Here is a 27,319-nt window from a genome sequence, read left to right as displayed (position 1 = left end):
AGACAGTGAATCTTTAAGTTTCATTTTGTTGCTTAATTTATCTGTATTTATTTGTACTTGGGGAAATTTCCAAAGCAAATTCTAGTGATATGTGCGGTACTTAGACTAAATTTTATAGCTTTGGTAAGTGAGCAAATCTTACCACAGTTTCTTTAAGAATCTGTTTTTCTTGGAGTCATAGTACTGGTTTTTATGTATCCAGATGATAAATTTTAATTATTATCTGGAAATCACTTGGAGGCCAGTTGTAGGTAAGAGATTGATTTACTGGATACGTTCCTTAAAATGTTTTGCTGCAAAATGCTTTAATTACTTAAAGTCAGTTCTTTAATTTCAGTGGGTTTCCAATTCAAAAGAAAGAGAGCAATGTCAGATGTAAATGTCTAAGCAAGGCACACCAGTGCAGAGAGTTCTTATGTGTGTTCCTGACTTACATTTTTCAGCTGTATTTCACTAGCAGATGCTAGTGGCGTAAGTTTTTTTGAAAGCTGAAATGTACATGACTCTATTCTGCAGTTGTCATAATAATAGCTACATAATTTCATAGCAGCCACCGGAATTCCAGCCTTGTGCATGTGACTCCAAAGTTGTTCTGGATTTATGGTTCTTCAGTATAAGTCATTTTGCCTGACTCAGCACTGGGAGCAGCTCCAGCAGTGTCTGTTTGAGACATTGTCAGAAAAAAATATTTTGTAGATATCTGTGTTGTGGAGGTGACTCCTCTTGAAGTGATACGTGAACATGGAGCTCTGTGAAGAAAACTACGTTCTATTGCCTCTGGAAGAGTGCATGCTGAAAGACCCAGGAAGGGGAAACCAGGGGTGTTTACAGGGCGACGGTGTGTGTATAAGCTCTCTGGTATATACGATAGGGCATGGATAGTTTGGCTGTCTTCCAGGGTGTGAATGGAGCTGTGACAGCTAGTTAAAATGATCCTAGAAAGGGCAGCCGGCTATGGAGATACCCTAGTCTGGGTGTGAAGCAGGAAAAAGTCCTTGGAGCAGACAAAGCCACTAAAGGGGGGCAGCTGTGGAGGATTCATTATTACGGCAGAAGTCCCCTGAACAGGTTGTTCATGCGTGTGTGTAGGCAGTTCACCTTACTATGCCTTTTATCCATTTTTTTTTTTTTTTTCTGGTCACAAAGCTTAATGTGTGCCTCAGCAATACTCCCTCACTGGCATTTGGCTGCAGGCCAATCATTAATGAGTACCCCCAGCCCTATGTGATTTGGCTTTTCCAAATCTATTAGCATAGCTTCAGAGCAAGATAAAACTAATTAAAATAATTTACTTTTGGGTATTAGAATTTCTGATAATTTTTAACACCTACTGCCAAAATCACAACAATGTGGTAATGTCCTTCACATGAAGCTACAATTTACCCAGTTTTTTTATTCTTGGAAAAAGGACAGACTGCCATATCACTTAACCGTTCTCTGATAGTATTGAAATGAGTTTGTAGTACACAATGTTATCAAAGGTTTGATCTGGGCTATCTTTGATAAAGGAATACACATTATTGCATAAGATTTGGCTTATTAGAAATCACATCAAAATGTATCACGTTTGTCTTTTGTATTGTAAATTACTCTAGTGATAGCAGGTGAGGTATATAACAACCACATTTCCTGATCATTCAAGCTGTTTGCCAAAAATCTTTGCATGACTGAGTTGTAGACCTGGGCTTCAGTCTGTGCCTTCTGTCTGTCCCTAGTCTCTATGCAATTCACTTTTTTAGATATCTTTTTTTAATCTCTATCTTCCCTGCTCAGTGTCCCAGACCTGCCTGCTGGTGTCACCTACCTGTGTGTCATATTCTGGAGTTGAATCCATGTCTGCACAGAACACTGTCTCACAGTCAGTACAGTGGTTGTGAGAGATGTGCACCATTTCTTGCTTAAAGGCAATTCAGCAGACATCAGCTGATCTGTGTCAGCTCTCCATGTGCAAACTTTTACCTCAGAACCTGTAACAGAGCCACACTTGAACTGCTCGTGACCCATGGTCAGATTATCCTTGCTAAATGACTGAACTGTAATGCATGCTAAAACAGTGCTTGTAAATAAAGAAATAAATGGAAGCCCACCGTAGTAACTGCACAAAAGATAGCTTGACTATTTTCATCCATATAGAAGTACTTAGGATCTTTTAAATATTAAAGTAATTCCAACGGAAAATATCCTGAAATGGGCCATAAAGGTGCATATCTTTGCTCACTGAAAGTTCGGTAGATGGGGCCCTGCTACTGTGCCAGTTCTGCAGTGGAAGTGCTGGCACCTGGGGGCTGTACATCCCACCATCAGCCTCTTCGGTTGGGAGTTCAGGAACTGCCAGGTAACTATTACCCACTGTAATTCACTGAGGAGATTCGGATTCTGTTCTCTTTTTCTCGGATTTCATTTCAGTAGGTGTTGAGGTTTTTCTCTTTTATATGTAGCAGTCAGCAGTGAGGCAGATTAGGGCGTTGACGTGACATATTTTTGAAAGGCAGCAAACATTATCTTTAGAGTTTAATTTTCTGAAGCACTCCCATCAGCTATTAGAAATTTAAGGCCTGTACTTGAAAACTATTGATTACTTTTTTATTTAGTTCTTCTCATCACCCTTCCAAAAAAAAAACTTTGTGAGATAGCAAAAAAAAAAAAAAAAAATTTGGAGATGACAATAATTGCTTATGAAGATTTTGGGTTTTGGTGGATATCTTCACCGTAACTACATGTGTATATAGTATGTGATTTTTGGATCTGCATTCATGTTGCCTTTCTCTTTGCATTTCCTGATCTGCCCACATTCAGGCAATGTTAATCATGTGATACTTTTATGATGACTACTTGAGTCTTTAAGTGTATTTTTTTTTTTTTTAAAAAAAACTTAGATCCAGCCTTTTGATGACCATTGTCACAAAGTTAAACCTCAGAAAGCTGAGAAGGAATGAAAGTGCTCAGGAAAAAGTGTTGTTTTGGTGCTTAATTCTAAAGATGGTGGCAGGTTCTGTGCAATGTTTACTTCCAACGTCAAATAAAGTCTTTTTGACAAGAGGTAGTTTGAAACTATAGCGTGGCTTTATTTACAGAACATAAAACTACTTTGAGAGACTACTTTCAGTCAGCTTACCAGGCTTGCCTATTGCACTGCTTCAGTTGACAGAAATTCAATGAAAAATAAAGCACCAAAGTTTTTATAACAAATATTCTTTATCATATGATTGATATATCAAAGTATGCTTTGAATTATCAATTTGTGCTTTTTAAAGCTACCTATTCATGTGGCTCATCTCCTGTGACTCCTGATTTTTTTCATTGATGTTAGAATAAAGTTATACTAAGAAAGGTATCCTTTAAAAAAAAAAATGGAAGAAATTTGTATCTAGCTTTGCTGTTTGTATGTGTTTAACTTGCTTTATTAACAAACAGGCAAGTTACTGCTTCTGCTGTTCAATTTAACCTGGTTTTAACTTGTATCAGCAAAATATCTGAAGCTGACAGTTGTATCTGCAGCTAGGCCTGTGCTAATGTTGTCATGGGAGAGATTTTTTTGTAAAATTCTCTATAATGTAGATGTTGCCTAGAATCTTTAGCATATCCAGTGTGTAACCAGTGCAAATGCAGAACAGCTGGGTGAAATCACATTTATACTGTAAGCATCAGTTTTGTGAGCTGAATTCAGGAAAAAGTGATCATTAGAAGTGATAAAGAATCAGAATTTTTTGGCTTGGAGATTTTGGACAGAATTTTTTGGTGATGACAGCCAACTTAATCTTTGGCAGAAATCTCAGCTATGTTGTTAAAAGTACCTGTGGACTTACATTGACTTTCTTACTAAAGCTTGGGGGTTTAGCACTAAAATCCTTGGGCTGTTTTAAATTACTCATCCAGCTTTTTGTTCACCGGAGTTCTGAATGTTCATGAGATGCAGTGGAGCAGGATGACTAGCACCGTCTTTATAGGTTCGTCTTAGAAGAGCAGTCTTGGAAACAAGAATGAGAAGAATAAGCTAGTACCTTCATCAGTTTTGCTGTATCTTGAAACGTGGTAAGCTTATTTTTTGTTTGCTTCCCTCAGGTTTTGAATGAAGAATGCGATCAGAATTGGTACAAGGCAGAACTCAATGGAAAAGACGGCTTCATTCCCAAGAACTACATAGAAATGAAACCACATCCGTAAGTAGAGCTTTGGTGATAGGCCCCCTTGATCTTGCTCTTGTGCATCCTCTCAAACTGAGGGAAGGTTTTCTGCTGAACACCATGCAAAGTGTACCAGATCTACCAAACTGTATGGATAAATAAAGGATGGCTATTGAGTTCTATCTCTGCCTGTAGTGTTTCCCGTATCGCATTTCACATCTAGCTATATAGCAGGGTATTTTGGGAAGCTTTTCTGGTGGTTGCTCTGATGTTTTGCTGTAAGGTCAGACAGACTGATCTTGGGGGGTAACAGGCATATACCAGCAGAAAACTCTTTAGTAGAGAGTTGTTGCCACCATTGCCCCAGAAAAAAAAGTGAGTGTGTTCTTGTGATGATTCTCTATTTTACTTAGCATAGCAGGTATGAGTAAAAATTGTGGCGTTCACAGCTCACCAGAAAAATGTTTAAGGATATTGGGATCTGAACTCATACTATGTCTGTGTCACATCCTAAGCATAGTATCACAGAATTGTTTAGGTCAGACAGGACCTCTAACAGTCATCTGGTCCAACGCCTTCCTCGCAAAACAGGCCAACCTTAAAGGATGTGTACTGTTATACAGGTATAGTTGCATTGATTTACAGCTCCAGAGAACTGTATTTGAGTAATTTGAACATTTCCTCTTAAATATAAAGAATCTAGCATATGAGTGTTTCATTACTGGGTATTTTCTTTGTGTCAGTTCATGTATTTCTGCTGTCTTCTGCTAAACACTGGTTCTGCCAACCTTTGAGATCCTTTAACATCCAAACAAGAAAACAGCAAGCTCTGGGTAACAGAGAAGAGGTTCAGGAAGGAGCTGCAAAACCTGTAATCAGGGCTTTTACAAGGAGTGTTTCAGTTGCTCACAAAAACTGATGATTGATTTGTTAATTGTTGGCTGTAATTATATCATGAAGATATTGCAGTTAAATCCAATCAAGAATTATTTTTCTAAGGGCTCTTTTGAAATAGCAGAAGGAAGCTTCTGAGTGACTGTGCGTCAAGGAGAAGAGGTGTACGGCCAAGTGGGAAGTGAAGCAAGGATACACAAGAAAATTCTGAAATTGTTTAAAGCCTTGTCTGCTGCAGTAATATGTCTAGTTTACCCTGATTGTGCTAGTCTACTGGGGATCACAAGTGTACATTGCAATTTCTCTCTCATTGGTTTGAATCATCATAAATCTTCTTATAAGTTCTGCAGGCATTCGAGTTATACTGCAGTGATGTCTTCTGTAATCATGATGATCAGTTTGTTCTGTAATCATCCATGGTGTTTTGTTTTGGAGGGATAGAGCTGTCAGTTTTTCATTTTTTGCTATCAAAAGGAAGAACAATACTGAGCCTACAAGTGGGTGAATTTGGTAGTGGTTTTAAAGCATAGTTAATCTGACCTTTTCTGAAGATGTTTAAACTGCTGATGGCAGCTGGATGGAGTTAGCTCCATGTGTCAGCAATGCTGGGAGTCGTAACTGGTGCATTAACAACCCTGGGAAATTATGCAGAAGTTTTTATAGTATAATGTTTGTTTAGCTGTAATGCAAAGCTCTCTGAGTAGTCATACAGGTCATACAAAAAGTAAATTGCAGGCAGCTGACCAGCTGTGAGAAAGAGAATGTTCCTTTTCTCACACTAGTAGCAAATCATGTTGTAGGAAGGCAGCAGGAGAGCTTTTCAAGAGGATTTGGAAAGAAAGCAACTGAAAACGGCTTTAGATCCTGTCCTAGGATCTGAGACTTAAATCCTCCAGCCCCACAGCTAGTCTTAAATGCAGTGTTTCTTCTTGCTTGTATTTTGCAAATATTACAGTCTGCTTTGTAACTACTAGCAAATGAAGCTGAAAGGAAAATGTGGTGCCTCTCGGTCACCAGCTGAGTCACCTAGGTTCTGAAGGGTTAATCTGAATTGCCACATCAATTAACAAAGCAAAGATGTAAGTAGACATAGGTATGATACTCAGAGAAGAGCTACAGGAAACTCTGGGCAGGGAGGCTTCCTGTGAAGGCACAACAGTGCAGTTCAGTGGCAGGACTACCTTTCTCTCTTTAAGGGGGCAGGGGAAAGAATTTGCCATTTATGAAACGTGGTCTGTGTGTATCTCAAGTATTTGTATTCATAATCAGCTTTTCTTTAAGTTGTTGCTGAAGTCTCACTTTGCAATATTGTAACTTACATGGAGGAAATCTGCCAAGCTAGATGGTTATGCTAAGGAAAGCCAGAAGAATTGCCAAACAGCTGATTGAAATGAGCCTGAAGGTGATGTGAACTTTGTGTTGGACCAGTCGGTGCATCTCCCTCTAGCTGTGCAGCAGCAGCCGTAACGCCTGGGTCTGGTTTTGCAGTGCTGAGTGGATGAGTAGTTTCACCTACGTTACAAAGGTAGTTGGAGACAAGTGATCAAGTTTAGCCCTTCAGCAGGGAAACTGTGGGGATATTGTGGTTGGTTTCTTTGGCCTAATTCTCTATGTGTGATTTTTGACATCCTGTGATCTTTGTTACTTTTTCAGTCATTCTGTAGCAAAGATTCATAAGTGCACAACACTTCTAATGCTTTACAAGTGTGTTCTTTAGGCAGTAGCCCTTCAAAATAACTTTGTTTCTTTCATCTGTGGGATTTTCTTTTAATATTTTTTTTTATATTCCGAATTCAAGCTTCTTTTACTCTGGATGGCTAAAGTGGTAGTTTCATAAAACTGCAAGGGAATTCAAGAATTGTGAAAGATTTTTAGTCCTTCTATTTAAAGTGCCTTAGAAACAGCTGGCTGAAAACTTCAAGAATTTGATACTGTTACTTTGGAAGTGTTACTTCCTTTTATCAAATTGTACACTTCTACTTTGTGATAATTCAGTAAAATTTAGGGGAAAAGTAGAGTATGCTTCTGAGGCTTCATGAAGGATTATAGATACTCTGAGCTCTTTCAGGCTTTCCTTCTGTTTCACAGAGATTGGTGAGGTGTGTTGGTTTTTTTTTTAACATGAGGTTTCATTTCCAAGTCACATGCAAGTAATTGAGAATTATTTGAGAACTACATAGAATTTAAACACTTTGTAAACAAGAACTATGGCAAGATATCTAAAATCATAATATAAAGCTTGCTTTATGTAGTATTTAGCAGAGGCAAAATTCAAGACTTCCTTATCTTTCTGACAATTGTGCCAAAAGCCCAGGAAATAAAATACTAGCTTTGAATTCTGAAGGAGTTTCACATAATTGTTTCTCTGTGTTGTTTTTTGAAGGCAGCAGAGTGAAGTGAGAAACAGGTAGACAGACACCCCTTCTGCTGTCTCTGCCACCACCTCGGGTAGCAAGAAGCAGCACAGATGCTAAAGCACCAAGAAAGTACTAAATGGCATGAAGTTCTTTATCACTAGAAATAGGATGGTTGTGGGAGAAAGCTTTTCCATTCCAGGGGATAAAAAGTACACAACAAGACTTGGAAGCAAGTAAAACATGTATACATGTATAGATGATCATGGAAACAGAGTTTGTAAACAAGATGGATCATTTTCAGTGCCAAAATGCTTTTCATAATGGTGCTGCATAGCTAAAGGAATAAAAGAAGTGAATACTCCTTGTACAAGGGGGATGTCCTGACGTTGTTTTATTTGATGTGTTGCATATTAGTAGAAATACATCTGTGGACTTACCAGCCTTGATACAATATAGGGATGTGGTTTTGTGTAGCCTCCTATGGTAGATACTGAAGACAGCCAGTGAGAGGAACAAGGGCTGCCAGTAGCTAACAAGACTGGTAATCAAGTAATTGGTCTTCCTCTTAGAGGGAGATGTGGTGACTTTGTGACTTCATGAAAGCTTCAACTTCTCTTAAGAATGACTGTTTCAAGGAGGATTCTGACTTTTTGTTGCACCAAAACCTTCATTATAGAAAGTAATATTTGTGAGTGGAGCTCTTGTTATTAAATGCTCTCCTCTAAGGTCAATCATCTGCGTGGTTACAGTCTGTGGTAAGTGCTTCTATCCTGTGTGATCTCCTACCCAGAACTGAAAGCTGTACTTCTTGGTTGTGAAGATGGTTCTGCTTTTCCCACACCATGTGACCTACCGCTCAGGCCTGGTTTGCCTTTAATCTTGGGTTAGTCTGGAAATGCAAATGTGAATGTGGGTAAGAATCCTGTGACCAGGGGCTGTTGGTCAGTGCTGATGATCTGGTTGCCTGAGGTGGGTTCACCATTGGTGTCACAGAGGTGGTCAGCCTGTGGCTTTGACTTCTGCGCAGCTGTCAAGAATTTCAGATGTGGCTTCCATGGTGAAGCTGTTTCGTGTGACTGCTTATGTGAAAGCTGATAGATTGTCCTGACTACAGGAGGAAGCAAGAAAATAGGCTACTGAAACAAATATTACCAGCATCTTTCTTGGAACCGAATTGCATGCCTAGCTCAGCACTCCTCTGCAATGAATCAGAGAGAACCTGTGAGGACTTTTTTCACTCGGTCTGTATGTGACTCCACTCCTGGCACCCGCCTTAGCTTTCTGACAAATGGATATCTGTCTTTGACCACAGTGCTTTGGTAGGGGTCAGAAGGATTGGGCTATGGGCTGCAAAAACTACCAGCTGCTGAATAAAGTTACTCATTCTCTCCGCTGAAATAGTTGTGTCTTACCAACTGATCTAAAAGAGACTAGAAATTTGGTTTTGAATGAAAATGCACTTTACATTTGTGCAGGATGGGTCAATCCATAGACAGGATCTTGTTTCTACAGCTGTGATATTTCTGAAGATAAGCCTGTGAGTGAACTCCCAGTGTTCCCCTTGCATTTTGCAAATACTACATTTTTTAAAAAAAGATTTCTACCTGCTAAAATTGTGATGTTTCTGTGCTTAATCCTTAAATTTTCTATATTGCTTGCTCTGCAAATCACAGCTAAGGCATGGATGGCTTTTCTTTAGGAGGCATAAGTAATAAAGGAGACTGTGTAATTACTCCCCACTGATTATCTTTGGGTACTAATAGTGAAAGAAATGCTGCTCTATCATAGGGAAGTTCAATAGTGGCCAGCCACAGTGCAGGACTTCTTTGTTGTCTCTGAGTTGATGGCATCATACAGTTTGGACAATTAAAACTTTGCATGTAGAGACATGAGATACTGTTCCTTAGTGATAGAGGAAGGGGACTTGAGTTTCTTGCTCAAGCACTAGGCATTTAATCTGTTTGACTTTAGGTTATGAGACCTGATTACTAAGATATCGGTGTAGACCACAGTAGACATTTTAACTTTGTCCAAGGTTGTAGCTGGTTCCCGGGGTAGTCGTCTTAGTCTCACAAAGCTGGGCTTTGCGGTGAAGCGATTGCATACATTAGGTTGTGATGTTTTATATGCTAAACTGCAGATACAGTAGAGAGCAAAACAATGTGAATAATACATTAAATTTTGAGCAGATGGGTTTCCACCTCTGAAAATAAACCCTGTAATTTGAGGATTTCACTCTTACCACAGTTGGGTGAAATAGGCCTATTGCAAGCACCTGCTTATCAAGTTACGGCTGCTTCATTGCCAGGATGAAGCAGTGTGAAAAGCTTTGTGGTTCAGTAGCCTGTACTGGAGCGGCACTGGGGTGCTGTGTGGTTATTTCTGTTAGGAATCATTTAATCTCTGTGTAAATATCTACGTCTGGCTCTTCCACGAAAGGATTACAATTCTTAACTTTCCCTATTGTTTTATTTTCCTCACCACACAGGTGGTTTTTTGGAAAGATTCCTCGAGCAAAGGCTGAAGAGATGTTAGGCAAACAGAGACACGATGGTGCCTTCCTCATCAGGGAGAGTGAGAGCGCTCCTGGGGACTTCTCCCTCTCAGTCAAGTAAGTAATGCCCAGAAGCAATTGTGTGTGGTAATCAGTGCATCTACTGCTCATTTAGACTGGTGAGTAAAGGGCAGGTGATTGTCAACACTGAGGAGCAGGAATAATCTTCCAGATGTCCTATAACATTCCTCTTCCAGTGATACTTATTCCCTCTCTAATAGAACAAATATATATGCTCTAGTTTGTAATGAGCCTACAGGGCCAACCTGGTGGCATGTTGCTGTCTGCCTGGTGTAGTCCCAGGCACTATTCGTTGGTTTGTTTGTGGATCCTATTCCTCCTCCGTACAGCCACAAAGTGCCCAGTGTGTACGTGTTTTCTCTCATCCTCCTTCATTCCTCTTTTGCACTGCAAGTTACTACATTGTCTTCCCTCTGTGTAGTACATTTCCAGATGTGTTTTTCATGTCTGCTTGGCACATACTTTGGGAGTATTCATGTTGTCTAGCACTGCAACATGGAGCTGTGAAAACAGAGGCATCTTCAATCTCTCATAAGTACATTCCACGTTGGTAGAGAAACTTAGTCTAATAACAATGAAGTGGGGAGGAGCAGTTCTCATCCTTGAGTAACCTTACTAGAAGTACTGGCTGTTAACCAGCAGGAGTTCCTGCTAGTTAGCCATGGCCCACATCATACCAGGCTACTGCCCATTTGAATTCACTGTAAAATAGAAGTATTAGAAACTTAAAAGGGTATGTGAAGTAATTGGACGTGGGTTAGGCATGGGAGGAATTCTGTCCTCAGCAGTTGTTTTTGCCCTTTTTTTTTTAATTATTTTCTATAATCTTCCCCTTTTCTACCAGAAATTAACAAGATTTTCTTTAGAATCCTAACGATAATTTTTGGTTATTCATGCACAATTCCTAGTGTGCTCTGTTTTCTATGACTATCAGTGATCTGTCTCAGCAGGATTTTTTTTATTTCTCATAATTTTTGATCTGTAACCAAATTTGTCCTGTACAGCAGCACTGAGTCATGCCAACAAACTGGATTAAATCCACTGGTTTTAGAGATGTTTATATTTGTGTCTTGGATACAATCATCTGAGCTGGAATACTAGATATGAATGGAAGCTTCATTCCAGAAAGTGCATTCCTTTAAGAAACATAGTTAGCTCTGCCTGCCTTTTAGCTTAGTGTTGCCATCTGGTGGTAATTTCTCAGTTGATTTTTATTTCCCTTGTTTGTTTAATTTAGAAAAGTCTTTTTCCTAAGCAGTGATATGCAGGATTTGAAATGGTGAGATGCTCTCAGGTTGAGGAAGGGGGAGCAGAGGCAGTACCCATGAGTTGTTTCATGTTAGCTTTGTAGACAAAATAGTGTCTACTTTTTCAGCCAATGTATAGAGGCTGTGCATGCCAAGTGGGGAACAGTTGTCTTCTGTTTTCAGTGTTTTAGACTGAAGTAAAAATGCCAATGTGCCATTCATCTGGAAAATCCCAGTGGACCTCTTCGGAGTTTCTCTTTATTCAGAATAAAATTGATGGAAAAGTAGCTTCAACTGAATGCCACCGTTTGTCAGAAATAATTAACACAGAATGGAAGTTGCTGCATTACATGTGCGGCATCACCTTTCGAGCATTGGGGCGGGGGGTGTGTTGTTTTGTTTTAGGGACTAGAGAGATCCTTTTGTTTTGCAAGACAGTTCTTTGAATATATCCAGACTTGTTGCCAAAAGAGGCAATTCTAGCTTCCCGGTGTCAGTGTTTTCCCAGCAATTTGCCTATAATGGGACTGGTGTTTACATGTTGCATTATCACACACACACAGTGGTGCTGTGTAAAGGAGGGACTGAGACTGTGAGAAGTGCAGGACCATAGCAAGAGTAGCATAAACCTAAACTGGCTCAAATCAGTTGTGAAATTGCTGTGTGTGAAACTGAAGCACTTGTACTGTTTGACTTTGAAATCTTGTATTTGGGCATGTGAAGTGGAAGGCACCGTAGTGCAGCTACTTTAATGTGACTTTGTATTGGTACTGCAAAGTCCATGGCATGTGTCCTAGGTATTCTGTGCACTGGTATGAAGCTACACCTCAGGTAGCTTCATACATTCATAAAGAATTACATGCAGTGGACACCAGCTATGTGGCAATGTAGTCTAAAATAAAACGCTGAAATATTGCATGTCATCCAAGATGGTGTTGTGACACATCCTTTACGAAAAGACCTCAAACTTCTGCAAATTCACAGTGGTTTGAAAAGCTGGGTTTAGACTGAAGTCCCCTTATTAAAAAAGCACACGTGAAGTTCACAGAATTTTTTTTGAAAATAAATTCAGTATTTGGATTCTATCTTTCTGATCACTGATTTCTGTGAAATACAATTGACAAGTGGTTTTTTGGACCTCTTTTTTACAGCAACCAGTTGGTATCTATACTGTCAGTTTTCACTGTGCCCTGAAGGACCTTTCTGTTCCAAACTCTATGCTGATGATCCCAAAAGAGGAGTATTCAGCAACTAATAATGTGCATTCTTTTTCTGTGTTCTTCATGCTTTCCGCACAGGTTTGGAAATGATGTTCAGCACTTCAAGGTGCTTAGAGATGGGGCTGGCAAGTATTTCCTCTGGGTGGTGAAGTTCAATTCTTTGAACGAGCTGGTAGATTATCACAGATCCACATCTGTCTCCAGGAACCAGCAAATATTTCTCCGGGACATTGAACAGGTGCCACAGGTAAGAGAAGTGTCCTCCTAGAGTGCACTATTCAGAGATTTTCTTAATGTTTATGGATACTGTTGCAGGAAGGTCACCTGATTCCTGTGAATTAAAAATGTGTTTACTCCTGGTTTAGGACATAGCAAGAAAGGATAGTTCTATTTATACAGTTTATAGCCAGAACTGTACCCCTCAGTAGCTAGTGAAGCTTTGCTGCTGGTCTTTACTGAAGAGGTGGTCACAGGTGCATCTCTAGCCTTCTGATTTGGATCTAGCCAGTGTTAAGAGAATACAAAAACCACTGCTATGTGCCAGCAGTGCAGCTTGTGTATATCTAGCTCTTTGGTTTGTTCCATTTTCCAGGGCAATCAGAACGTTATGTTGCGTGTAACTGGATCCTTTGTCAATTTTGGATAAATCATTTTGCTTCCATGTGCTGTATTGTAGTTCTAGCTTGAAGATAAGGTGTGGAATTCGTGCTGCTCTCCAGGTGCTGCTGGCACCCTTTGCCACAGTTTGTCTGAAATAACATCTGGCTGTACACTGTCGAGTCAGTGATAAGCAGAGGATGAGAAAACAACTGGCTGAAAATGACAAGCATGAGGATACCTTCCTAGCCTTAAATCCATTTTACACAAACCATTAGCTTTTCCATGAGAATGGAAGTATTTGCTGACCAGGCAAAATGCTCTGTGACAGAATTTCTTGATATTGGAGGGATTTAAGGAAAATGTGTTAAATGCCAACATCCAGTTTTTAGGGGAAGTATCACAGTGTTAGATTAGTAATATTCATGCTGTGAGTTTGTGAAAACAGGATGAATAAGCAAAAAAACTTTTGTATTGAGATAGAGTACAAATTTACAGTAGGTCATGAAGACTGGAAAATACTAAGGAAACATCTGAGTCATCTGCTGTCTTTATTTTCAGCTCTTTCACAGAAGCTTGACTTTTTTCTAAGGTCTTCTATAGACTATGCTTTCCTATTTTAGCATCTTGTTACAGATGTTGGAAGCTGGCTTGCAGGGAAATGAAACAGCCCGAATGATTAACAATAAACTCCAGTGTAAGTTAAGCTCCTGCCTGAGGGAGCAGGTGTCTTGAGTACTGTGGATGATTCTCACTTTGTTTATCTTTTTCTTTCCCCTTTCAGCAACCAACATACGTTCAGGCCCTGTTTGATTTTGATCCCCAGGAGGAAGGAGAGCTGGGCTTCCGTCGTGGAGAATTTATCCAAGTCCTTGACAATTCTGACCCCAACTGGTGGAAGGGAGCCTGCCACGGACAGACGGGCATGTTTCCACGCAACTATGTGACCCCAGTGAACCGGAACATCTAGAGATAAATATTAGAGATTATTTAAAGAAACCAGAGAAACAATAAATACACATACAGAGCCTAACTGCAGCCAGTGAACTAAAATCACACGGCGATAAAACCTGAGTCACCTTTCACCGTGAGGTGATCCTCCTTCACTCAGTACGGAACTTCAGGGGCGGGGAGGGGGGAAGAGTTCAACTTACACACCAAAACTTATCTTTAAAAATAAAAAAAAAAAGAGAGAGAGAGAAAAAAAAAAAAAAAAAGAAAAAGAAAATAAAATTTCCTCAGCTGCTCCTGGGTTACCCCCTTTTATTCACTCTTTTTGTTTCCCCCTCCTCCTCTGTCCATCAGTGCATGAAGTTTTAATGCCATATAAAGTCCTAGCCATGCAGTTAAAGGAAAAGGGAGAAACTCTGCTGGTATTTTCTCTCTCTGCAAACGGTCTTCATTTGACATGAAGGGACATGAGAGAAGAACCAAATCCACAGTCCTGCCTTTAAAAACAAAACAAAAATCATCAGTCTCTGCTTTTGCCTTCAACATTCAGCTCTTCTTGCCTGGGAAAGATGAGGTGTTAATCTAATTTTTGTTGTCTCTTCTCCTTTGGCACTTTCTTCTGAAGCTCAGCAGCTTCCAAGCAGGGGAAGGGAGAAGAGTTATGTGGCTTTTTGTTCTGTTGTGTTTGTTTTTGTTTTTTTTTCTTTTGAGTCACAGAGCTGCTTTGAAAAACTCCAACGTACAACTGAAGTATGTTAATGCTGTGCTGACAGCTTTTATTTTTTCTTAAAGGTGTACGGTTGAGCACATTCTGTAACTTTTTCCATAGTGCCTTTCCCTTACTTTCTTTTTTATTTTTTTTTAAGTTAAAAGGACAGTCCAGAGCTTTTCAGAGGGTTTTTTTCTGCCTATGTGTAAATAAATACTTTTGGGGGAAGGATGTGTAAAGGAGGGGGTGGTTTTATCAATGGACATTTGAGAAAAATCTATGAACAGAGATGGAGCTTTAATCTTAAGATTTGTCTTACTGTTCAACTTCCCTTATACCAAGGAAAATTAAAATCAAGACATGCAAGTGGCAGCTTAGGCTGCTCAGAAGTGGGGAGCTGCAAAAGAAGTAAGAGAAAGGGGGAAGTTATGACCAGGGAAAATGAGGAAGAATATTTGGAGGGGGGAGGGTTAAGGGGGGAATTTGAGAAATAATAGCCCTGAGATATCCTATAAAATGTACATTCCTTTGGTGGAAAACTTTATAATGCAGAGAAACCTCAAGAAATAGTGCTTGAAAAAACTTTATGCTATTAGTGAATGTTTCTATGTGATGCATGTAATCAGCCTGTCTCTTTGGCCTGGATAGGGAATATTTGCAGTCGTGTTGCTCTTGAAAAGTGGGGTCGGCATCACTGTTCTCCAGTTTCTCCTCCCTCCTCAGGTCAGTGTTACTGTTGAAGTAGATTCCCCCCACCCCGCTCCCCATTCACAGCAGGCTGTGTGATGACTGTAATCCCCACCCCGCACCATAATGGCATTTATTGTGGCCATGTGCTTCTCCACCAGAGCAGTGCAACATTAAATTGGACAGAAAGGAAAGCAATCAAGCTGCACCGCTCTCTGTGCCAATATTCAGTTGCATTATTTTTCCTTTTGATGGCCATTTGTCTGGATCTCTTCACCCCACCAACGAATCCAAAAAATGCAGCAGAGATCTCCTCCTGCCCTGCCTAAGCATGGGCAATCTTTTGTTGGAGGGTGCCTTTTTTTGTACTAAGTGTTACAAATGTTTTACTCCTGAGATGGACTCTGCCTTACACTTTAATTTTCCAGCAGATGAAAGAGAGAGCTATCCTGTAGAGTATTACTTTCTCTCCCTCTCCTTGCTAGCGGTCACTCACTTTCTTCCTTCTTTGTAAAGTGATTGGAAAAGGAATCTATGGCATTCTACACCTGGACCATTTGATTGTTTCCTTATTTTGGAATTGGTGTATATCATGCAGCCTTGCAGACATATGTCTTGTGTGTGTATATATATTAAAAAAAAAAATCAGTGTTTAAATAAAAAAGGCCTATGTACTTAATCCTTTAACTCTGCAGCAGCATTTGGTAGATAGTAATTAACTGTGAATAATAAATATACATTGAATTCTTCACTTGAGCATCTGTCTATTATTTCAGTTAACTGACCAAAATATGACTGACTGAGCTGATTTATAGGATATTAGATCGCTGTGGGAGGGAAAAGCTCCCGTAAGGTGTGCTCTGGCCTGAAGTGCTCAGACTCTTCAAGAGGGAGCCGTGTCACTCGGCATGTGTGCCATTATGAATAGTGAGGCGGGGGGAAAGGAATGATCATGTCGCTTCTGGGATCGAAGGCTGTGTATCAGCTGAATGGGAGGGTGGCACTTCAGTATTTCTTCCCTTTTTTCTAAGCTTTTTACTGAACTGCTCCAGTGCCCCAATGGTATGGACTGTAATGTCAAAAGGAGCCAGTCAGGGAGAACCCTACACCCGTTATTTCTGGAGCATTTTGCTGAAGGACAGGGGGGGAAAAAGGGGGTATGACTTGTGTAAGCGCAGCAGGCGGGAGCTTTTGCTCTGCTTGGTGAGTGCCTTGCGGTTCGTTCTCACGGAAGAGACGGAACTGCTCAGTTGTGCTAACAGGGTGTGCGGGCGGCTCTGCAAGTTACCAGTCAGGAACTGCCGATCTCTTGGCTCTGCAGCTTCTCCCCGGCCTTTGCTTATGTTCAGAAAGTGCTTCTGAGTTTTGTGGTCGATGTTAATATACGATAGGAAAAGGCTCACATGAGGGTTTGGGGGTTTTGACAGTTGCTCTTAGGTATTATACTCAGCTACGGATGTAGTCAAGGAGTTTGTGGTTGCTCATAAATGCCTGGATGTTCCTATGATTAGTTCTTTATTTTTTGTTTGTGCCAGTAAAGTCAATATAGAAACAGTTTGCAAAGTGGTTCAGAGCTCTTGGCTTTTTTGTAATGGTGTAACAAAGTGTTGCTCAAAACTGTGTGCTATTGGATCTCTACTGAAAAGTTTAGAAAAACTTCCTTTCCTTGTGTTTTACAGAGGGAAGAAAAATGTCTGTTGCTACTGTGATTATAAAATGTCAAGGCTAAGGCCAGCGTGGAAGAACTGCTGTAAGCAAGTGATTTCTTTATGGGTGTTTTCCTTTTCCACTTACTGGCTTTGGCGTGTGGGTCGGCAGAGCTGGTGCTGGACTGCGGAAAAGGCCTAAACCCCCGCACCCTTGACTGTCGGCCGCCCGGGCGCCGCTGGTGCGGGCGCCGTTTTTAACATCCCAACGTGCTCTGGGCCGCGCCCGCCATTTCGGAAACCGCGCTCCGCACCCCCGGGCGGGGCCCGCGGGACTACATTTCCCAGCGCCCCCCGCGGCGCGCAGGCGCAGTGCGGCGCGGAGACGCCGGCGGGCGGGTGAGAGCGTCCCGGCGGGGCCTGCGCCGCGAGCGGACCGCAGCCGGCGGCCACGCCCGCCGTTTGGCTCCATACCCGAGCTCCGGTGCCTGCCGCGGGGCGGGGGGGAGGCTGTTGGGGGAGGGGGGGTGTCTGTGTGGCGCTTGGAGTGAGGGAGGGGTTTGGGGTAAGAGGAGGGGCTGTGGGCCTTTGGGGTGAGGGCGGCTCTGGAGGGGGTGCCTGTGAGATAAGGCGGGTGAGGCTCTGGAGGCTCGGTGTGGGAAGGAGCCTCTAGGCTCAGCGGGAGGGCTCACTGGGGCCCCTGTCCCCCTGCCCAGGCTGCGGGGACACCAGGCAGGCATGGTCGGCTATGACCCTGAGGCCAAGTGCGTCTCCTCGGTGGAAGCAGCTGCAGCAGGATCAGCATCTGGCTTTGTCACTCGGGTCCTTATCAGTCCCTTGGATGTCATCAAGATCCGCTTTCAGGTACCTTCCTCGTGGCATGCTCAGGGACGGAGGGTGAAGGAAGCAGTTACAGAGCAGGGCTGATCTTGTCCTGGATGGATAGGTCACTTGTGCAACCAGAAAGCACTACATCTGCCCCTCAGCCCTCACCTGCACTGCATACAGGTTATGCAAGGCAGTAGGGCTATCTTGTGTCGGCTGCTTCTGTTTATATAACTTAACTTGTGTGTTTGAATGGGATCTTGTGTCTTTCATAGTTTATTCTCTTTCTCTGTTTTTCTGAATGATCTCCACTGTCTTAACAGAATTTCATCATCATCCCTACTGATTACCATTGTGTTGCATGTGTGTTTTTATTCTTTTAGAGCTCTATGTAAATAACATCCCTGTCTGTTCTAGATGTGATTCTGTGGGAAGGCAGAATGTCACCTCTTGACATTGGCTGGTTGACAGGGTTGTGAATTCCTGAATTGGACACTTGAACCTTGTTGACATGTGACATGGAATTGAAAATATTTTCTGTTTTCCTCCAGCTTCAGATCGAGCAGCTCTCCCCCAGAAACCCAGGGGCTAAGTATCATGGCATCTTGCAAGCTGTACAGCGCATCTTCCAGGAAGAGGGGTTGGTAGCCTTCTGGAAGGGCCATGTTCCTGCTCAGTTCCTTTCAGTTGGCTATGGAGCTGTTCAGGTAAGCTGACCAGACATCACCTGGACATAGCATACATACATACAACTCTGCTTTGCTCCTCTTCAGACTAGCTGCATGGGCAGATGCAAAAAGGTCCAGGTTTAAACTGTACTGAGCTCCAGTCTCAAAGGTGTGTAGTTGTATAATGCTGATGTATAATTCCTAAGGTAATATTCCTGATCTTGCTGAACGACCTGCCTGGGCAGCCTGGAGCACAGCTAGAGCAAACTGAGTTCTGTCCATATCTGGTGTCACAGACAAACCCAGTTTTTTCTTGGCTTAGCTGTTTATGTTCCACTTCTGTGTAGTTTTTTGCTTTTGTTCACACTGTTGACTAACAGCTTGTTAGGAAATCAGTGAAGCTGATGATGGTGTTTTACACAGCATTGTTATGTTTAATTTGTAAATACTATCAACATACTTAATGAGAGGTGGGTGGAAGATTAATGGACACATTATCTTTAATACAGCAGATACTCTTTAGGACATATAAAGCATTAAAATGAGTTTTTCACAATTTGAAATGCAAGGATTCCCTGGCCTGCTTAGTGATTTTTAGGAGGTATTCTTTGAGCACACGCTCCAACAGATTGGGAGGACTTTTGAAGGACAGAGGGAGAAGGTGGTTACAAGCACTGGGTGGAGCTCTTGTGGTAAAATGAGAGAGGAGTGGGAGATCGATGTCAGTGATAAGGATTGACTCCTTGACCTGTGTATGTTTGTTTCTTTAAGTTCATGGCATTTGAAAGCTTGACAAAACTGGTGCACAACGTCACCTCCTACGATGCCCGTGATTCCTTTGTGCACTTTGTGTGTGGTGGACTGGCTGCTTGTACAGCCACTGTTGCAGTTCAACCTGTTGACACGCTACGCACCCGCTTTGCGGCGCAGGGTGAGCCTAAGGTATGATTGAGGATTCAGTGTTTGGAATTATCACCTGTAGCAGTAGCAATATTTCATGTGTATGACTACAGGAGGTTTGGAAAGTATGTAGCAGTTTGTAGGTTAGCATAAAGGAGCAGGTGCTGTTATTGGGCAATGTTTGCACTGTTGCCAAGTTATCCTCTGTGCTGTTGACACAGCTTCCTTAATTATGTTTTGCTGCTCGTGATTGTGTTTGACTCCTGACGTGATCCAGAAAGGAGAAACTGTTCTTAACAGGATAACTCAATTTTCATTTTGCCTGTTGGCCATTTATAGAATGCAATCCCAGTCTGTCAAACATTGCGTGTTTGAAATTTTCCACTTTCACAGAGTCGTGTTTAGATAATGATGGGGGTGATACTTGAGGCCAGGCACCTTTCACCTGTGTTTCATCTTATTTGTGCAAGAATTGGTCTCCATGCTGACTAGGTCTGTAATAGCTAGACCCATATGGGTTTGTATAAGAGCCATTTCTGGGTTTTGACTTAACCTGTAGTAAAATCACAATATATATTCCATGAATTCTGTTGCAGGAGCAAGCAGAGCAGTTAAGAGAAAAATAAGTGTCTGTGATGGAGGTGGTCTCAGGCCACAGCCCTCAACTCTGTGCCTTGTTTCTTTCCCTCAGAAGTACAGCTTGGATGTGGGATACAGTGTCAGTCTTTCAGTGCAGAGCTAACAATCATTCATTCAGTTAGTCCCTTGTGGCTCAGAGGTAGGTTTAGGTTGTCAGCTTATTTATAAGAGGCGCAAGGGCTTAGCTGAGAATACCACAGGAAGATGTGCAAAATCACTTTGTTCCTTGCTTTGTGCTGAAAATCAGTCCATTGTATTTTAGGCAGTGGGAAATGCCTATCCTTGTTACTGGGAAATAACCTGACCTTTGGTTTGCTGTTTTTAAGCCTGTCTCACTAGAGGTTCACCCCCTTCTTTATTGCCTAGATCTATCGCAACCTTCGCCATGCAGTGGTGATGATGTACCAGACAGAAGGGCCTCGCACTTTCTATAGAGGTTTGACCCCCACAATTATTGCTATCTTTCCATATGCTGGTCTCCAGTTCTCCTTCTACAACATCCTGCAGCAGTTTTCTGAATGGGTGATTCCAGCTGAAGGAAAGAAAGGAGGTAGGTACTTGGGACAGTGATGTCTGTGGTCTGAAGAGAAAGAGAGGATGAATGCTAGTTTGGGAGAATGACATAAGCTCAGTTTTCTGTCCTATCACCCTTTTTGATACAAAGTCTGAAAAGTATCTCAATTTCTCTTCTCTTATTCTTACCTCTGCACAGATGTTGCAAAAATAAGTACAGGAAGTTTATAAACAGCTCATGTTATGGAATAACCATGGTGGGAAAGTGAAGTGTCACAGGCTGGGGTACTCTTTCTTGAGCTGTGTCACATTAGTGATACTGTGGGAAGACAGTGCTGATGTGATCTTTCTCTGTTTCATTAGTGCTACGGGAACAGGACTCTTGGATTTCCTCAGGAAATCTGCCTGCAGATTGTAGCACAGCTGTTACAGAAGAGGATTAATTTAGCCTGATTTAAAACTTCCAAGCTCCTAATTTGATATTTTTACATTGAATTCTAGCTCTCTTATAAGAGAATCTGTCACCTTGACAGTTCTAGATACTAGTGCCTCCCTTAGAGAGTGTATGCAGCATCAGCGTGTTGTTGTTCCTTAATGGAATTTCTTCAGCGGAGGAAATAGACTTTTCCATATCATGTCTGCATATTTATTTTTAGATGGCAGAGGCTGATGGTGGTTTTGTGCTGGGAACTCATGTTTGTCAGGAAATAATCTAATATCACAAAACCCATTTCCCTCAAGCCTCTGAAATCATCAGGCAGTGCCAATTTGTGACTTATTCCAATCCAGAATAAGCCAGTTTGAGGAATCAGGAGTGCAAGATTTCCAGAGACTGGGCCTTTACTGGGGACATAAAAACTTTTCCATCCACTAGTGGTAGGTTCTTTGGTGACTAGGAGTTTTTTTGTGCAATGCCACTTGGCAGAGCAAAAATATAAATCAGTGTCATGAACCAAGATGAGCTGTTACACTCTGGCTCCAATGGATACTGCAAGCCTGATGTAGAAAATACAGATTCTGTGGCCCAAACTATGCAGAAGAGGTGATGTAACTTTAAAGGGCCTTTTCAGCCTTACTTCTTGTGAAAAGTGATTTTTAACTTACCTATCATGAACTTTAATCAGAACTCCTTGATAATCTTTTTTCCCTCTGCACTATCCTCTCCCCTTTCTGCTTCTCAGGCAACGTTAAAAACCTTGTTTGTGGCAGCTGCGCTGGAATCATCAGCAAAACCCTTACTTACCCTTTTGACCTGTTCAAAAAACGACTGCAAGTGTGTGGCTTTGAGCATGCCCGGGCAGCTTTTGGGCAGGTGAGAAATGTTGGAATTGACAGATTTTCCTGAGTAGGGATTTGCATCAATACAATTCAGAGCCGGTCCATTGCATCAGAATGCAGTGATGATTCACCAGTGGTACCTGTTGTGTCATATTTGGGTTGGTGGTTCCCAGGGAGCTTCTGGGAGCTGAGCATTGGTTTTGCTTGATGATGGGAATAGCTGCATGAATATCCTGGGTTAATTTTATGACATTGTCCAACATACCTCTGCTCTGCCTTCTCATCCATCTCCATCAAGTTGGCTGTCTTGGAGCTGGGGATGAGTTAGGCCAGCAAAGGAGTTTTGATTTATTTTGCTTTTCTAGTTGCATCTTGGTATTTCTGATTCAGGACCAAATTACTAGCAAAGGGTAACACTGACTTTATGCTGGGATCTCCTGGCTGTCAGGATCCTTTTCTGCAATTAATATTTTGATACAAGGAATGGGCACCAACTGTTCAGCAGGTGTCTTATGTACCAGAACATCCTGAAATTCAGAGCAAATTAAATACTTCCAGTGTTCTCTAGCACCATCTTTACCACCTTGAAATAAGCTGTAAAGCAAATACAGATCTTTCAAGGAACTATCTTTTTTTTTTATGTGAAATGTGGAAATTTTTCCTTCAAATTCCTTGGATCTGAGAAGCAAATCAGTCTGTACCTCAAGAAACTGGGGTAGGAATTTGAAGTTTTAACCCATTGCATTGAATGCTTTTCCTCTTCCAGTGAGGTACAGAATTTGTTCTTAGCATTGATGTGTCACAAGATGTTAACCCTTCACAGTGACACAATGACTTGCAGATGGTTCATTTAGGGACTTCTAAGTGCTCTAGCTGTGTTTTCTTTCTGTCAGAAAACTGAAAAGTTGTCCCTCCTTAGAAAGTGAAGGGGATGGAAAACAGTAGCAGCACAATCTGAAATAATTACTTCACAAGCTTGTACCACAAATAATATATGCTGTTGTAGCATAAAGATTTTATGGCCATTTAGTTAGAATGATCTGCATAAGCCACTGCTGATGCAAAAAATGTACTTTTCTTCTACCCTAGTCTCTACAAACTGGCTGTCTCAAACTTTCGGTTAGTTATAATAATAGCCAGAAAGGCATCTCCAGGCTGCACATCTGGATTATGTTTCTGTGGTATAGTTTGGGGATCTCTATGTTCTTTTCCAGGTAAGTTGTCCAGGAGTTTTCTTGTTTAACCTTTTTGACATTTCTCTCCCAGGTACAGATCTATAGGGGTCTCCTGGACTGCATAAGGCAGATCATGCGAGAGGAGGGCCCAGGTGGATTCTTTAAGGGCCTCTCGCCCAGCCTGCTGAAGGCTGCTGTCTCTACTGGCCTTGTCTTCTTTTGGTATGAGCTGTTCTGCAGCCTGCTGTGTGCCCTCAAAACCACCGACAGCACTACGAGGAAGGAAGGCTGAAGGGGGCATATATGCGGCTACCTGTTGTCTCCTGAAGGAGGGTGAACTGATGGCTCTGCTCTGTCATGAGCATGTTGGAAATGTCAGAGCTCCACCAGCCTGTAGGAAATCACCTCCCGGGACCAAGCAGAAGGAGAAGGCGACTGCAGTTCTGCTGAAGATACTGAACTGCTTTGCTGGAAGCTGTTCAGCTGAGCACTTTTTTTCTCTGTCTCCTCTAATATCAGCACACATTTAGTGGGGAGAGGGGGGAACCAAGCAGACAACTACCTAGCAAAGACTGTGCTCTGGAAAGGCACCTGATAAAGCAGGTGAATTCCTTGCCCTGGATCACAGGGAGGAATCCTGGCTTAGTTTAACCAATCTAACATCACTCCCTATCACTGCATCCGCACAGCTTTGTTTTCTTGCTCTGTGACCTGCTGTTTGCACCATAGTCTTTTCTCTGTGTTGCACAGGTAGCTCTATCCTGCTGCTGTGAAGTCAGTTAAAAACTCTTTAATGTGCACAGACCTTTGATTTTCCTTTTCTTTGCTGCCAGCTGCTGCTTCTTGATTACCACCTGCTGGCTGTGCGTTTTCAGCCGCCTTAAACACAGAAACTTCTAGTGAATCATGCTGACCCAAACTTTCTTTAACTCTGGAGAGTTTGATTGTATCCTGAGTGCCTGTTTCTCCTCATCTTGCCATACATCTCTCAGGGTTTTGCACTGCCTCAGTCATGGTTTTTACAAGTAGACCTGCAGGTTAAGAACCCCACTCTAAGGGGATTCAACGCACAAGCCCAATTCTTACTTCAGGGTTCTTTGCTTCAGTGCCCTGAGTAACAAATGTTGTATAGAGTTTTAGAAATATTTAGTCTAAGATGGAATAATGAAGGAAAAGTCCTGTGGAAACTAGTAAATGTATTTTATTTTTTTTAAAACCACCTTTGAATGTTTCTAGCAAGTATTTCTGTAGTGGCCTCAAAACATTTCTGAACCTCAGTCCTATAGTGGTGCTAACAGATGAAAATGTTTTGACAAGATCAGTGGAAGTGAGAGGTCTGAACATGAAATTGGAATTGGTTGGCTTAGCATGGAGTTTGACAAGAAAAGGATGATTGAATTGGAGCTGGAGAAGTGTTTTTCTGGAGTTTCAAAGGTTTTGTGGGTGGTTGAAAAAAAAACCCCAAACCCAATTCCGATTTACATAACAGGGAAAAATAGAAGAATTACTTTCTTCCACCTCTTTTATTCTGTTTTTGAAAGCTGAGCAGGGTGTGGCTGGATGAGTGTGTGAAAGGCAGACTTCTGAGGAAGAGCCACTGAGATAAAAAAGTCATCTGGCAAGTGGTGGATAGGGCAGAGCACTACATTTATTTAGAGGATGGTTTGATGGTAGTTTTCTTAATGCAGAGCTTTTTGTGGCTCTTTTGTGATATTCAGGGTGCTAATCCCAAATGGTCTGGCCAGATTCCAGTGTGACCAATTCCATTCTGTTGACGTAACTTCTTCTGGCAATTTTGAGCATATCAGCATTGCTCACTTATCCTGAACTATTGTGAGAGGCTGTTTTTAAAGAGCAGCTGTTTCACTGGTGGCTGAGGTATGTAAAGAGATTCCTTGGAAGCCCAGGCCAAATAACTTTGTGTCTGCTGTGGTTTGAGATCTTGGTGTGCAAAGTGGCTGTTTCACTGCAGATGACGGAGAGCTACGTAAGATTAAATTCACTGAATGGTGTCAGACAGGAGGCTGATATGTGAACCTCAAAGAGGGAGTGTTAGCTGCATGTACGCTAAAAATGGGCACTTTTGCTTAGAGGAGAAAATGGAAAGAATGTGAAGTAAAGTTTCTCGAAGTGTCTCAATTCTATTGGCATTTTCCTGTGTTAGGCTCTTCTGAGATTTCCCCATAATCTTCTTAACAATACTTTGCCTTTATTTGTTCATCTGTTGTTCTTGGAAAGGCATCATAACAGTAATGAACTTAGCCTCATGACATCCTTCTGAGGGAGAGAAATACCTCATTTCAAAACAGACACAGATAGGTTGGGATTGTTACTGTCCTTTGGCTGCTGGTAGAGAGGAATGCTGTCATGGTTAGCAGGGACAGGACTGGCCACAGCAGGAAGTTTTCTGTGCTGACCTAGGCTTCCATAGGAAATCAGGACCCATCCATCCTGTCTAAACATTACAAAACTCCTGTTTTCCACTTCATGTCAAAGAGCTGCTGTTAAACTGCACAAAACAGGGAGAAACTGGTTAGGAACTCGGCAGTGGGATTTGCAACCTCTGAAATAGGGGGTGAGATGCTTTGGTTGTCACAGGGGTTATGAATAAAGAACTGAAAACTCTGGTCTGATAAGCTGATGTTCCTTGAGTGTGCTGTGGAGCTTGAGGTGAAGCAGGCACACAGCTGTAGGGGCATGCAACTTGGCTGCTCCACAGCAAGGGCAGCAGTGGAGAGTATAGAGCTGCTTTTCTTCTCTGGGATAGTTTTCTTCCGTAGCTACTCTCTGTTAAATGAGCTTGCCTCTGTCCAACAGGTGGCACAGTCGGAGTTCAAGTTGGGCCAGTCTGGGCCAGGCTGTGGATGACCCTCCCTGGTCAGAAGGCTTTAGGCATGCAGCCTGGTTTATGTATCGCTCTGGGCTGTTAGTTGTGAATGTTACAGGCCCATAGAGGCACCTGGTCTTCTAGTGAGTGAAAGAGAAAGAAATAACAACCGCAACTATACAATATGAGAAGTTGCATCTAACAGTCTTCATCACTCACTTCTGGTCAGCAGCATCTGTCTCATAAATTTCCAGCATGGACTTGGCTAACTGGGAGTCACTGCTGGGGAAAGGACTGTAATGGGAATATTGTTTTCCCTTTGGGAATGAGAGTGGTTTAGTGCAAAGCATTAGGAGGACAGGTCTTATTTCTGATGCTGCTCTGGCAAAACACATGCTGTTTGAAGCTCAATTTCCTAGAATTAGAGGAGTGAGAGATGGGAGAGATCTGTAGTCACCTTGTTTTCCCACATGCTGGGACAGATTTGCTCTCAGAAACTCTGTGCACCGGTTCAGTTTCAAGTGACTCAACGCAGTGAGTGACTCGCTGTGAGACTGCGCCAGAGTTTGCCCTTTGGGATGGCTGGGACTTCACTCTGATGTAATCCTATCAGCGGGGATTTGCGTTGCCTGAAATTCACCTCACAACTTGCTCAGCAATTGCATCTGTTTTCTTCTAGTGCCTTTTACCATCAGAATGTCCAAAAGCACTTTAGCAGGCAAAGCATTCAAGTCAGGCTGCACTGAGGTTGTTAGGGGATCCACCAGCCCTCTTAGCTGGCCTGGCACGGGAGAGCATCCACGCACAAGTTCTGGGATGAACACACTGTTCCTGCAGCACTGGCTGACTCGCCGAGGTTCTAGGACAGTCCTGTTCTCAGGATGTTCATCCAGAGCGGCACCGCATCATTTTTGGAAATAAATTAATCTTTTACAGTTGGACTTGGAACAGATTGTATTTAATTTGTGTTAAGTTTCTCTTGTGATGTAGAACTGCAATTCTCTGCAGCATTTTGCTCTGTTGCCTGAGTGGATCTTTTGCAGCTGCTGTTGTCTGAAAGCATCTGTGCACGACGTGTGCCTACCTTTGAGAAAAGGTACATTAAATATTTTGTTACGCTCATGTCTGGCTGCAGTTTTTTGTTTGTTTGTTTTTTTTTTACTGCTTTCCCCCCAGTGCTGATGCTCGGCCGGACCTCGTGGGGCAGCAGCAACCCTCCTGCTGCCCAGAGGGGAGGATGTTTGGTGCTCAGTGTGGGCCAGCAGGAGCCATCTGGTTTTCCCATCCCATCGCTGGCTCCCGGGTGCTCCTCACCGGGAGGCAGAACCGTCCCATCCCCTCTGGGCTATGGGGTGATGCTTTGGGTAGGGCTGTTGAGAACCCCACCGAGGGGATTTGTTCGGCCCAGACCCGCCGCTGTGCCCGAGAGGGGCTGTCGGAGCCGTGGGGGCTGGTCCCGAGCCGTGCACCCGTGGGGGATGTGTTCA

The 27,319-nt window shown here is 42.3% G+C and overlaps 2 protein-coding genes across 4 annotated transcripts in view; both read left to right on the top strand.

Moving 5' to 3' along the window:
- Nucleotides 1-16,112, top strand: part of GRB2 (growth factor receptor bound protein 2) — a 61,836-nt gene extending 45,724 nt beyond the window's left edge. For both annotated transcript variants that reach the window (XM_042802412.1, XM_042802413.1), the window contains exons 3-6: nt 4,063-4,160; nt 9,864-9,986; nt 12,496-12,664; nt 13,799-16,112. In XM_042802412.1, coding sequence (XP_042658346.1) covers nt 4,063-4,160; nt 9,864-9,986; nt 12,496-12,664; nt 13,799-13,984 — 576 coding nt within the window. In that variant the 3' untranslated portion in view covers nt 13,985-16,112. The remainder of the gene's footprint in view (nt 1-4,062; nt 4,161-9,863; nt 9,987-12,495; nt 12,665-13,798) is intronic.
- Nucleotides 16,113-17,080: 968 nt separating this feature from the next.
- On the top strand, nt 17,081-26,954 carry SLC25A19 (solute carrier family 25 member 19). Of its 2 annotated transcripts, none has more exons than XM_042802408.1 (7): nt 17,081-17,111; nt 17,724-17,871; nt 18,384-18,539; nt 19,272-19,442; nt 20,406-20,589; nt 21,734-21,864; nt 23,097-26,954. In XM_042802408.1, exons 2-7 carry the CDS (start codon nt 17,746-17,748, stop codon nt 23,295-23,297), a joined length of 969 nt encoding a protein of 322 aa, XP_042658342.1. In that variant the 5' UTR covers nt 17,081-17,111; nt 17,724-17,745; the 3' UTR covers nt 23,298-26,954. The 2 variants fall into 2 exon arrangements, with proteins under 2 accessions (XP_042658342.1, XP_032858252.2); XM_033002361.2 differs by lacking the exon at nt 17,081-17,111 and adding an exon at nt 17,401-17,491.
- Nucleotides 26,955-27,319: the final 365 nt, after the last annotated feature.

The sequence above is a fragment of the Tyto alba genome, unplaced genomic scaffold, assembly GCF_018691265.1.
Source record: "Tyto alba isolate M040663 unplaced genomic scaffold, T.alba_DEE_v4.0 Super-Scaffold_39, whole genome shotgun sequence".
Taxonomy (NCBI): Eukaryota; Metazoa; Chordata; class Aves; order Strigiformes; family Tytonidae; genus Tyto; species Tyto alba.
The sequence above is the reverse complement of the archived record's forward strand: the minus strand, read 5'-3'. Positions and strand labels throughout refer to the sequence as shown.

Bases quoted from the DNA above. Each gene is read 5' to 3' on its own strand.
- SLC25A19 (XM_042802408.1), top strand. From the start codon at position 17,746: ATGGTCGGCTATGACCCTGAGGCCAAGTGCGTCTCCTCGGTGGAAGCA. The intron at 19,443-20,405 runs GTATGATTGAGG...TTTATTGCCTAG, and splicing joins CGGCGCAGGGTGAGCCTAAG to ATCTATCGCAACCTTCGCCA. The intron at 20,590-21,733 runs GTAGGTACTTGG...TCTGCTTCTCAG, and splicing joins AGCTGAAGGAAAGAAAGGAG to GCAACGTTAAAAACCTTGTT.